This window comes from Vulpes lagopus, chromosome X (assembly GCF_018345385.1).
Source record: "Vulpes lagopus strain Blue_001 chromosome X, ASM1834538v1, whole genome shotgun sequence".
Classification (NCBI taxonomy): Eukaryota; Metazoa; Chordata; class Mammalia; order Carnivora; family Canidae; genus Vulpes; species Vulpes lagopus.
Genome location: NC_054848.1, coordinates 40680021 through 40693591, shown reverse-complemented (window position 1 = coordinate 40693591; position 13571 = coordinate 40680021). Strand labels below are relative to the sequence as shown.

The 13571-nt window shown below is 38.9% G+C and overlaps 1 protein-coding gene across 3 annotated transcripts in view; it reads right to left on the bottom strand.

The window, feature by feature from the left end:
- The window catches only part of JADE3 (jade family PHD finger 3), a 132652-nt gene that overhangs the window by 56510 nt on the left and 62571 nt on the right, over positions 1-13571 (bottom strand). For all 3 annotated transcript variants that reach the window (XM_041741430.1, XM_041741429.1, XM_041741431.1), the window contains exons 2-3: positions 5924-5980; positions 5089-5168 (exon numbers count right to left, since the gene is read on the bottom strand). In XM_041741430.1, the coding sequence (XP_041597364.1) occupies positions 5089-5168; positions 5924-5969 (126 nt within the window). In that variant the 5' untranslated portion in view covers positions 5970-5980. The remainder of the gene's footprint in view (positions 1-5088; positions 5169-5923; positions 5981-13571) is intronic.

Below are 13571 nucleotides of genomic sequence, written 5' to 3'. Positions count from 1 at the left end.
GAAATAACTCATGGCGGGGATAGATTCAATAGAAGAATGGAATTAATAGAATAAAAAGAATCTGAACAAGAGAGATTACCCAATCTGATCAAAAGAAACATTATATACTGAAAAAAGAGAAGAGTCTGAGGAACCTGGGGGAAATAACAAAAGATCTAACATTCATGCAATTTAAGTCCCAAAAGAAGAGGAGAAAGAAGGTAGAGTTGAAAAGATAGATGAAGAAATAGTGGCTGAAAATTTCCCTAAATTGGCAGAAGATATAAACCTAGATTCAAGAACAATAGGATGAACCAAAAGGAATCCATGCCCAGGCACATCATAATCAAACTTTGGGAATAAAGACAAAGAAAAATCTTTAAAGCAAATGGAAAAGAAATGACTGATTACCTACAGGGGAGCAACTATTTGAATGAGAGCAGATTTCTCATCAGAAACTTGTGGAGACCAGAAGAAAGTAGCACATTTTCCAAGTACAGAAAGAAAAGTACTGTTAAACCAGAATTCTGTATCAGGTAAAAATATCCTTCAGGAATGAAGGTGAAACCAAGATATTCTCAAATGAAAGAAGACTAAGAGAACTGGTCACCAGCAGACTTACCCTAAAATAATGGCTAAAAGAAGTTCTTCAAACAGAAAGGAAATGAACAAAAGGAAAGTTGGGACATCAGGAATAAAGGAAGAACAAGAGTGAAAAATGTGGGTAAATATAATAAACTATCTTCTTGAATTTAAAAATGTTTATTGGTTAAAGCAAAAATTATAACATTGTCTAGTACAGTTCTCAAAGTGTGTAGAGAGAATATTTAAGAAAATTATATTATAAAGGTGGCGGGAGGGGGGGATGGATAAATGAACCTAGATGGTGGTAAGGTTTCTTTTCTTTTTTCTTCTTTTATTTTTAAGTAGGCTTCACACACAACATGGGACTTGAACACACATGACCCTGAGATTAAGAGTCACAGGCTCTACTGACTGAGCCAGCCAGGTGCCCCAGTGGTCAAGGTTTCTATATTTCACTTGAAGTGATAAAATGTAGAGACCACACTAAAAAAGTCCTCCTTCCTTAAGGTTGCTTCCCAAGAGCAATCACTAAAAATCTACACAAAGATATACACTCAAAGCACTACAGAAAAGTCAATATGGGATTCAAAAAAATGTTCAAGTAATCTACAGGAAGACAGAAAATAAAACACAGAAACAAAAAACCAGAGAGAACGAATAGAAAACAAACAGCAAAATGACAGACTTAAATGAAATCATACCAAAAGTTACATTAACTATAAGTGGCTTAAATATTTCAATTAAAAGAGACTGAAAGAGTGGATTTAAAAAATGACCCAACTAGGGGTGCCCAGGGGGCTCAGTGGGTTAAGCATCCAACTCTTGATTTCAGCTTAGGTCATGATCTCAGGGTCATGAGATTGAGCCCCGCATTGGGCTCTGTGCTGAGCAGGGAGTCTGCTTGAGATTCTTTCTCTCCCTCTCCTTTGGCCCATCCCCCAGCTTGTGCTTTCTTTCTTTCTCTCTCAAATAAACAAATAAATATTTTTAAGAAAATGGTCTAACTATGTATCATCTATAAGAAACTCACTTCAAATATAATCATATATATAAGTAAAAAGATGGAAAAATATACACTGTAAACATGAATCAAAAGAAAGCCAGGAACTATATTAATATTAGATAGTGCAGACTCCAGAGCAAACAAAATAATCAAAGACAAAAAGGGACATTAAATGATGCTAAATTCACCAACATATAGCAATCCTAAATACATATGCACCTAACAAGAGTTTCAAAATATATAAAGCAAAACTGACAGAACTGAGAGGAGAAATACACAAATCCATAATCACAGATGAAGACTTCTATAGCCCTCTCTAAACAACTGATAAAACTACTAGGCAAAATATATGTGAGGATACAAAAGAGTATTGTCAACCAGTAGGAGCCAACAACAGTACAATATACAGTCTTTGCAAGTACCCATGAAATGAAACATTTACCATGATAAATAATATCCTTAGTCATAAAACAAACCTTGACAAATGTAAAATAAGTGAAATCGTACAGATTATGTTCTTCATCAAAACTGGACTCAAACTAGAAATCAATAACAGAAAGATGGCAGGCAAGTCTCCAAATGTTTGGAAACTAAACAACTTACTTCTAAATAAGCCACGGGCAAAGAGGAAGTCTTAAGAAAAATAAAAAATACACTGAACTAGGTAAAAATGGAAACAAACATACCAAAATTAATGGGATGCAGCTAAAGAAGTGTTTAAAGGGAAATTTATAGGAGTGCCTGGGTGGCTCAGTTGGTTAAGCATCTGCCTTTGGCTCAGGTCATGATCTCGGGGTCCCAAGATCACGCTCCACATCAGTCTCCCTGCTGAGCAGGGAGTCTGCTTCTCCCTTTCCCTCTGTCCCTCCCCACTGCATGCACTCTTTCTCTCTCTCAAGCAAATAAATACTTCTAAAAAATAAAGGGAAATTTATAGAACTAAAATTCTTACATTAGAAAAGGGGGTGGGGGGAAGGAGGTAAAGTCTCAAATAGCCTAAGCATCTACCTCAAGAATCTAGAAAAAGAACAAAGTAAACCTAAAGCAAGAAGAAAGAAAATGAGAACAAAAATCAATGGAATTGAAGAGAAAATAAGAGATGATTTCACTGATTTATGAAACAATTTGAGCAATACATTAAATTAACTTGAGCAGGGAGTCTGCTCAAGTATATAATAAATGTACATGAGTGGAACTGACAGTATTAAAAATTTTTCTATTAAAAATTTTTTTTTAATGAAAGAAGCACCCAAGGAGATTCTTGGAATTGCTAAATTTGGGAAGTGATCAGATTATCTAGCATAAAGCTCTTGGCACATAAATTTCAATAAATGGTAGCTATGAGAGGTAGTTGTGATAATGTCCATGTTATAATGACAAAACAAATTATTTCAGAGATGAAATAAACCAGCAAGGCAAACATGGAATCATTCTCTTCTAATGTCAAAGCTAGTTTTTCCCTACAATATCAGGTTCTCTCTTTTATAACAGAAAGTGAAATATAAATTAATAAATTTGCTTCCAGTAGCCCAGATCCCCTATCCCCTGCAACAAAAGACTGCATTCTCACTGAACTGGAGGCATCAGGACTTAAGATCCAAAACTACCGAGTTACTTTGTGCTCTAGGACTGGCTGTCCTAAATGGAAACACAGCAAAGTTTCTTTCTCACCATTCTATGGTCAAAACCTCCTCTGGATAGATGGGGAATCTGTTCTGTTCCTGTTTATGTGCATTTTATTCCCTAAGTTTTTCTGCATGAAACAGAGACATATAAACATACTCTGATATTTTACTGTGCCCAGAAAGATCTCAAGCAAAAGATGGAAATGAAAAGTGACCTCTGAGAAAGGGAGAGAGAAATGCTCTCTCTGGCTGACACCCTAAAGCAATGCACCCTGTCCCACCTTGTGTGTGAGGGCAGGTGGAACCTGTGCCTTGCTAACAGAATATGTCAAATATGATGGGATGTCATTTCCTTAATTAGGTTATGTTATGTGGCAAATGGGATGGGATGTCATTTCACTGCTGATGTTATGCTGTACAAGATTCAGTCTTAAAAAAAAGATTCAGTCTTAGCAGGTTGGAACAAAAGATTTTCCCCTTGTTCGCTTTGACGAAGTAGGCTGCCATGTTTTGAGAGGATCTATGGAGAAGGCCATATGGCAAAAACTATGAGCAGTCTCTAGAAGAAGAGGGTAGCCTTACACCAAAAGCCAGGAAAAAAACCAAGGGTCTCAGTCCTCTAGCTGCAAGGAGATGAATTCTGCCAACATCCTGAACGAGCGTGGAAGTGAATTCTTCCCTAGCAAAACCTGCAGAACATACAGCCTTGAAAGATCTGGAACAGAGAATCTAGGGATGCTTTGCCTAAACTCCTGACACATAGAAACTGAGATAATAAATGTTTGCTGCTTTAAGCCACTAGTTTTGTGATAATTTGTAATGTAGCAATAGTTAACTAATATACTCCTTTTCCTTTGCAGCTAAGGAAGTCTACTAATAGAAGTAAAGACACACAATGTTAGTTTCTCATCATTTAATTATCACAGAGGAAAGTCTGTAGGATTTGCTAAACCATTACTAAGTCCATGTACAACCCTGGCACTTTGCTGCCCTTGGAGCAGATGATGACCAGCCTCAGGGCACCTGGGTGGCTCAGTTGGTTAACCATCTGCCTTCAGCTCAGGTCATGATCCCAGGGTCCTGGGATCAAGTCCCACACTGGGCTTCTTGCTTAGGGGGGAGTCTGCTTCTTCCTCTCCCTATCCCCCACTCTCATGCTCTCTCTCAAATAAGTAAATACTTTAAAAAAAAACAAACAAAAAACGATGACCAAGGACAGCTCTGGTGGCTCAGTGGTTTAGCGCCGCCTTCAGCCGAGGGCATGATCCTGGAGACCTGGGATTAAGTCCCATGTCGGGCTCCCTGCGTGGTGCCTGCTTTTCCCTCTGCCTGTGTCTCTGCCTCTCTCTATGTCTCTCATGAATAAATAAATAAAATCATAAAAAAAGGATGACCAACCTCACAAGGAGTGATCCATTTTCTTTGGGTTGGCAGTGCTCTGGAGTCTGTAAAGACCCATAAAAACCCATAGCTCCTATCTTCATCCTAGTCCTTCCCTTCTCCATCCATAACCTCTTCATCAATTCCTACTTGCACTGCCTTCCACTTGCCAACTTACATCTTTCCAATCAAGGCCAGATCTTTGGGTCCTTCCCAATTCCCCAAGCCTGGCTCCCTTTGACTTCTTGGCTAGGGGAAGCCTTATATTCTAAAGCCAGGCACTTAAATGTCATCACCAAAATGATATCAGTGTGATGACTACTGTTTTCCCAAAGGGAAAAGAAAATGGAATCTTTCTTAAAAACCAAAAAAAGTTCCTAAGAAAACAAGTCTATCCCTTGGCACATAGTTTAATCCTCATCTCTCTAAGATCTGGGCATTGTAGGCAGAAGGTAGCTATTTCTTTTTTTTTAATTTCTTTATTTTTAAGTCTAAAAATTGAATAATTGATCTCACCTCAGCAGGCTTCTTGTGTTCATGTGGAATTTTCGACTTGCTCCTATACATTGAGCTAGAAGTAAAGGAAGTAGAAGGACCTGCAAAAGATAATTAGACAAAAAATCCAGAGACTTAAATATTACTAAATGTCATATAACTAAATGTCATCCAAGAGAGAAAGGTATGATGGAGAAGAGCACAGTGATCTCACAGCACTGAAGAAAACAGTTAAATTGCAATCAAGGAAGATTCATAATGGAGTTTAACGCCATTTATAGATGACCTCCTAGAGTGTAAAAGGTTCAACAGTGCTAATGCTGAGGAGATCTGATTTGGTGTAATCATACTTCACAACATTTTGGAATAACATGATTCACATTCCACCTGGAAAAAAATTATCTGCAAAAGCAACTGGAAAAACTAAAAATGTGAGGCAAATAATCTGTGTATCCTTCAGCCCTCCCGCAAATGCTACAAATGATGATTCACCCAGTCAAACATTTAATACCTGAGTTATAATTGGAATTGCAGGGCCTACAATTTATGCTCTTGTACTTTCTGTCCTTTCTAGAAAAGCACTGTTAAATCATTATTAGATTTGGCTTTTGTTGTTTTGGTAAATGAAAAGTAAAGAACAAAATGCTATATGCCACAAAAAACCAATTTTTCCACTTATTTATTTCTAATGAAATTTAAATGAGTAAGAAAAATAGTACCCTAAGCTTTCCTTCCTAGAAATATTATTTTTTTTAACCATTGAAAGAAACATGAAACAGCATGTCCTCAAGTCAAAGAATAAATCCTCAAAGGGTATAGATACAGAGGTTACCAGCTGTTGGCCAGTTCTACTCACACTCGTCTGAACTGTCACTGCTGCTGAGTGTTCTATGGCGTTTCATCCTGGAGCATCCTGGGAAAGAGAACAACACTGAATAAAACAGTCAACACACACACATCCATTTCAGAGGGCAGTTATCACTGCCCAATAGATCCCAAGAAGCAACAGAAGACAAATCACACAAATCAAATGATTTCTGTCAAAAATATTCTTAAATGAAAAAAAAAATATTCTTAAATGATCTACAGTGATGGAAGAAGAGTACTATCAAATTCTCCAATACAGAGGGTAACAAAGACTGAGAATATGAGCCTTAGGAGCACACCCAAGCAGCATTGGCTCAATGGTCCAGAATAGGCTGCCCTCAGACATAGCCATATGACCATTGTCCACCCAAACAAAAGTGGGTAGCCATGTGGCCATCACCAGCCAGGGGACCACAGTAGGGGAGGAGCAGAAAAGGAAAAAGCATTTGTAAGGCAGAGCTGTCAAGGGTCAAGGTCAAAAGGCATGAGACATAGTTGGCTAAAGAAAGAACAGGTGAGGCATGTCCCACCTTTGTAAGAGTACAACCATCCTGTTTTTCTGTCTGCCCTTTTTGCTTTTTCCCTGTCCCTATCTCCCAAACAACTAGCCTAATTTAAAATTGTATCTATATATACATCACAAGGAATGTTATAAGAAAGCTCCTGTAGGAGCACTAGGGTGGCTTAGTTGGTTAAGCATCCAACTCTTGGCTTTAGCTCAGGTCATGATTTCAGGGTCATGAGATTGAGCCTGCATAGGGCTCCACACTCAGTGTGGAGTCTGCTTGGGATTCTTTTCCTCTTCCTCTTTCTTCTCCTTCTCCCTCTGCCCCTCCCTCCTGCTCTCTCTTGCTCTCTCAAATAAATCGTTTTTTAAAAGCGGGGAGGCTTGGGGGGCGCCTGGGTGGCTCAGTCGACTGAGTATCTGCCTTTGGCTCCTATCGTGATCTCCAGGTCCTGGGATGGAGCCCTGAGTCAGGCTCCCTGCTCAGTGGGGAGTCTGCTTCTCCCTCTGCTCCTGTGCTCTGTGCTCTCTTGCTTGCTCTCTCTCATAAATAAATAAAATCTTAAAAAAGAATTATCATTAGCACTTAAAAAAGCTCCTAATATTGTGAAAAATGCAAAATGGGTTTGACTGAAACTGAAATGCCCTTCCTTGCATGTGTGGCCAATGGAAGATAAAAAAGAGGCACAACTCCACACAAATTTTAGGATTATTTCTTCCAACTCTGTGAAATAAGTTGATGGTATTTTGATAGGCAGTGCAAAGTTACAAATGTAGTGATCCGAAGGGGCATCTGCACCCCAATGTTTATAGCAGCAATGTCCACCAATAGCCAAACTATGGAAAGAGCCCAGATATCCACTGATTGATGAATGGATAAAGAAGATGTGAGATAGATATCTCTCTATAGTGTATATCACACTCAGCCATCAAAAACATGAAATCTTGCTATTTGCAATGATGTGGATGGGACTAGAGGATATTATGCTTAGCAAAATAAGTTAATCAGAGAAAGACAATTATCCTATGATGTCACTCCTATGTAGAATTTAAGAAACAAGACAGAGGATCATAGGGGAAGAAAGGAAAAAAAATAAAACAAGATGAAATCAGAGAGGGAGAAAAACCATAAGGGACTCTTAATCACAGGAAATAATTACATTATATGTTAATGTAAAATACATTATATGTTAATTGAATTTAAATAAAAAAAGAAACATCCATGGGTTCAGAAGTAGGCAGGAAAGTACTAATTGTTACAGATTAACTAGTATTTAAAGTAATTAATGACTGAAAACAAAGTCATAGGTGTTTATTTTTATTTTTATTTTATTTTTTTGTCATAGGTGTTTAGAATACTTGATTCCAGACAGTCTCTGGAAAAATAGTTCCAGGGTCAAATATCTTTGAGAAATGTATTTAAATTCTGCGCTTAAACATTCACAATGAATATTAGCATATTAAAACTGCTGACAAGAGCCATATTTTACATAATTTAACTGGTGTTCCCATATTTTATTTAGAAAATAAATATTTTTACTCTTTTACTCTCTTTTAAGATTTATTTATTTATTTTAGCGGGGGAGAGAGGAGCAGAGAGAGAGAGAAAGGCACAACTTTTTTGGGAACACACCAGCACTAGAGTATAAGAAAAACAGAAGATACTGCAAGTTACAAAAAGAAGTACTGAAGAAATGAACTAGAAAAGAGTAACACAAAAGTGACATTCTTTTATGTGCCACACTATACAAAATGCTATTAGAAGCAATCATGATTCCAGAAGGCATAAAGGTCAGGGCTATTGCTACTGCCTTGGAGCCACTCACAATCTACCAAGGAGATAGAAACCCCAGTAAAAGGCCTTTGTGAGCAATTAGGAGTAACAAACAAAACTATGTTAAAAAGCTAATAGAGTTCCCCTTCTGGAATGACCATATGAAGAGGTTTACCAATTCACTCCCCAATGAAACTGGTAAAAATTACTTTAAAAAGAAACAAAAAACTATTTACTTAAGATTGATCTCTAGAAATGGCTGTAAGGACACACAGCAAATATAAGCAGCATTTATTAAAGAAAATCTACTAAAACTCAGTAAGAAAGAATTTGTAGTATTTGTACCTAGAACCACTTCCTTCACCCTCTCTCCCAGCACAGATCTCATACTAGACTGGAGCAGGCAAGAACAGAGAGCTCCCTCTCTCCCAGTTCCCACTTGTAAGGCTTTCTTCCTGGGAGGAGCAAGATGTCAGCATTTTTCATCCTGCCCCATCTACCTGTTGCTGAGGTTAAGTTCCAGACAAGAATAGCTGAGGACTGTGCCTTCCTTCTTCCAAGTGGTCCCCACTGCTGGGATAAAGGCTATACCTTGGGTGTGGAGCCACCAAAAATAATGAGGTTCCAATTCCCCTGACTCCAGCTCATCAAGTGAGGGTTCTACATTATGAGAGGCAAACCTAGGAGACCTGAAGGCTACCACTCAGAGGGAAGTATATCATTGTCCCCACCCTCTACATTAGAGCTGTGGCTCAGAGACTTGTCCAGGAGGAAAAGCAGACCATAGAATAGAGGGCTTGAAAGCTCTTCCCAATAGGAGTTGACTTCATTTGCAACCAAGCATGGAGAGGTTCAAGCCTAGGCTAGCTAGCATGTTGGAGAATCAGGGAAATAGACAGCTGGGAGGAACAATCCTGGTGTCAGAAAAAAAAATCAAATACTGATCTCAGGAACCATCCCTTCAAAGAAGCTCTAATTCAACTGGATCAATTTGTGGAGCAATTTATGTCCCAGGGTATTATTAAAAACAACAGAGCAAACAGCTAGTTCAGCTTAACAGCGTGGTGTGAGGACACCTGGGTGGCTCAGTCAGTTAAGTGTCTGCCTTCAGCTCAGGTCATGATCTTGGAGTCCTGGGATAGAGCCTGCATCGGGCTCCCTGCTCAGTGGGAGCCCTCTCACTCTGCCTGTCACCTCTCCTCCCCATCCCCTAGCCCCTCAGCTCATGCCCTCTCTCAAGCAAAAACAACAACAACAACAACAACAAACCCAATAGCATGGTGTGGTGAGGAAAAAGTCATAAAGAGCCCTGCCAAAGCCAATGTCATCCTAGCGTGACTGGGGCATACCAAAGGCTGCACCCCTAAGAAACAACATCAAGACTTACACTGCAGGGCAAAGGTGGGGAGTAAATAGGGGTGCCTGGGTGGCTCAGTCAGTTAAGTGTCTGATTCTTGATTTCAGCTCAGGTCATGATCTCAGGGTGGTAAAATTGAGCCCCATGTCAGGGCTCTGTGCTGGGCATGGAGTCTGCTTAAGATTCACTCTCCCTCTGCCCCCACCATCTTCCCCTCAAAAAAAAGGTGGGGTGTAAATAGACTTTAGTAAAATAATCCAGTCATTAAAGAAATAAACAAGCAAATAACAATAAAGTGCCCTGGGTGAGGGGGGGCCCAGTACCCAATGTTGCTACATTATATTATCTAAAATGTCCAGTTTCCAATAAAAAGTTATGAGACATGTAAAGAAACAGGAAAGTATGATCTATACACCAGAAAAAAAAACAAGCAACAGAAACTGTGAGAGCAACCAGATATCAGACTCGACAAGTAAAGATTTCAAATTAGCCACGTAAATATGTCCAACTAAGAAAAAACATGATTAAGGAAATAAAGGAAGGTAAGAGAATCAATAAAGAAGTAGAAAGTATAAAAAGAACCATCCAGTAATTCTGGCATCGAAAAGTACAATAACTGAAATGAAAAATTCACTAATGGGGCCCAACAGTTGATTTGAACTGGAAAAATAATTAGTGAACTTGAAATAGATCAATAGAGACTATGCAAGTCAAAGAACAGAAGAGACAAAAGGTGAAGAAAAATGAACAAAGCCTCAGAGAAATGAGGGACACCATTAAGTGCACTAACATATATGGGAGTACCAGAAGGAAAGGAGAGACAAAGGAACAGAAAAAATATTCAAAAAAATTACAGCTGGGGCACCTGGGTGGTTCAGCTGGTTAAGTGTCCAACTCTCGATTTCGGCTCAGGTCATGATCTCAGGGTCATGAGATCGAGCCCTGCATCAGGCTCCAAGCTCAGCGTGGAATCTGCTTGAGCTTCTCTCCAACCCTCTGCCCCTCTCCCCAACTCTCTCTTTAAAATAAATCTTAAAAAAGATTATGGCTGAAAAATCCCCAAATTACTGAAAAAAAATTAATTTGCATATTCAGGAAGCTCAACAAACTCCAAGTAATTTATATTACCACCACTACCACTACCATCTGCAAAGAGATCCACAAGAAGGTACATAATAGTACAAGTGCTGAAAGCCAGACAAGGATAAAATACTGCAAGTAGCAAGGGAAAAGTGACTCCTCACTGTTAAGGTAACTCCAATAAGGTTAATAGTTGACTTCTCATCAGAAACAGTGAAGTCAGAAGATAATGAGGTAAGTAAGATATTCAAAGTACTCTATAGTGATGGTTGCACATATCAGTGAACATTTTAAGAATCATTAAAAGTTGTACATTTTAGGGATCCCTGGGTGGCGCAGTGGTTTGGCGCCTGCCTTTGGCCCAGGGCGCGATCCTGGAGACCCGGGATCGAATCCCACGTCGGGCTCCCGGTGCATGGAGCCTGCTTCTCCCTCTGCCTGTGTTTCTGCCCACCCCCCGTGACTATCATAAATAAATAAAAATTTAAAAAATTTAAAAAAAGTTGTACATTTTAAATGGTTGAACTGTATGGTATGTAAATTATATCTCAATAAAAGCTATTCTTATAAAAAACTAACAGGATTAGTATAAGTATCAAAATCATTGATCAAAATTCTATTTGTCCTAATGTTAAAGTCAACTGAATTTTTTAAAAATTGAGATATAACTGACATTTAACACTATACGTTTCAAGTGTACAACATAATGATTCAATATGTTGTGAAAGTTGAAGACTATTTTTTATAAACTAGTTTCATTATTTTTTTTTTAGAGGGAGGGAGTGGGGGAGAGGCAGAGGGAGAGAGAAAATCTTAAGCAGGCTCCATGCCCAGTGCAGAGCCTGACATAGGGCTTGATCTCCCAACCCTGAGATATGACCTGAGCCGAAATCAAGAGTTGGATGCTTAAATGACTGAGTCACTCAGGTACCTTGAAGACTATTCCTTTATATAGAATGTTATCCTACTATCATATAAATTTATGGGGCTACATCTGGCTCCTTGGCACAAGACTTAAGACATTCAAACGCCCTTCTGAAATGCAAACAAGATCAACAGTAACAAAATATATCCCATCAAAAAGTAATGTGGGGGCACCTGAGTGGCTCAGTCAGTTAACTGTCTGCCTTCGGCTCAGGTCATAATCCCAGGGTCCTGGAATCAAGCCCCACGTCAGGCTCCTTGCCGAGCAGGGAGCCTATTTCTCCCTCTCCTCCCCACTGTGCTTTCTCTCGCTAGCTCTGTCGCTGTTTCTCTCTCTCAAATAAATAAAATCTTTAAAAAAAGTAATATGTAATTTAAAGCCACAATGAATGCAGGAATTAAAACAAAAATAAAAGTAATGTATTTTTCTAACTATTCCCTATTGGATACACTTATTCTCTATTGAGTAGCACGTCATTTGACTAATACGATTGGGATGTTCCATGTATATAAACTTTCCAGATAAGTGGTATGCCCGAACATTTAAAGTCCTATTACCAATGGGAGCTTTTCTAAAATATAGATTAGTATTTTACTGTTGCAGTAACAAGTTACCAGATACTCAGTGGCTTAAAACAACTTAAATTTATTATCTTATAGTTCAGTGGGTTAGAAGCCTGATACAGGTGTCACTGGGCTAAAATCAAGATATCAGCAAGGTTGCATTCTTTTCTGGAGGCTCAAGCAGAGAATCCATGTCCTTGCCTTTTCCATCCTCTAGAAGCCACTCATATTCCTCGGATCTCGGCCATCTTCTTCAATCTTCAAAGCCAGCAACTGCATGTCTCTGACCCTGCCTGCTTCTGTCACACCTCTTTCTCTGACCCTCTCTTTTGCCTCTCTTCCACTTTTAAGGACCCTTGTAATTACTTCAGGCTCACCCAGAAAATTCAGGATAATGTCCCTATCCTAAAGTCATCTGATTAGCAACCCTAGTTGTCCTTTGCCATGTAACCTAATATATTCATACGTTCCAGGGATTAGGGCATAGACGTTATTCTACCACAACCTAATATATTTTTGCATTATTAAAAGTAAATATATTCCACAATATGTCCAACAGATTTCTGATAAAGGTAGAAAAGTAATTTAAGAGGAAAGATAGCCTTTTCAACAAATGGTACTGGCACAATTGTAAAAAAAAAAAAAAGAACCTCAACCTAACTCTCATACCTTATACAAAAGCTAACTCAATTCAAAATAGATCATGGGGGGATCCCTGGGTGGCTCAGCGGTTTAGTGCCTGCCTGCCTTTGGCCCAGGGCGCGATCCTGGAGTCCCGGGATCGAGTCCCACGTCGGGCTCCCGGCATGGAGCCTGCTTCTCCCTCCTCCTGTGTCTCTGCCTCTCTCTCTCTCTCTCTCTCTCTCTCTCTCTCTCTCTCTCTCTCATAAATAAATAAATAAATAAGTCTTAAAAAAATAGATCATGTACTTAAATGTAAAACTATAAGACTTTCAGAAAAACTGGAGAAAATCTTCAGAATCAAGGGCTAAGTAAAGAGTTCTTTGACCTAACACCAAAAACATGATCTGTCAATGAAAAATTCACTTCCATCAAAATGAAAAAATACTAGCTCTGCAAAAGACTGTTGAGAAGATACAAAAACAAGCTACAGAACAAGAAAAATTTTTTTAATAAAACACATATCCAACAATGAACTTGTATCCAGAATATGTAAAGAATTCTCAAAAAAAAAAAAAAAACTCAACCGTAAGGAAATAAATGATTCAGTTAAAAATGGGTGCCTGGATGGCTCAGTTGTTTAAGTGTCTGCCTTCAGGTCAGGTCATGATCCTGAGGTACTGGGCTTAAGCCCTGCATCCTGGCTCCCTGATCAATGAGGAGTCTGCTTCTCCTTCTCTCTCTTATCCTTCCCCCTGCTGTGATCTCTGTCTCTCTCAAATGAATAAAAAGAATATTTATGAAGATGGCTG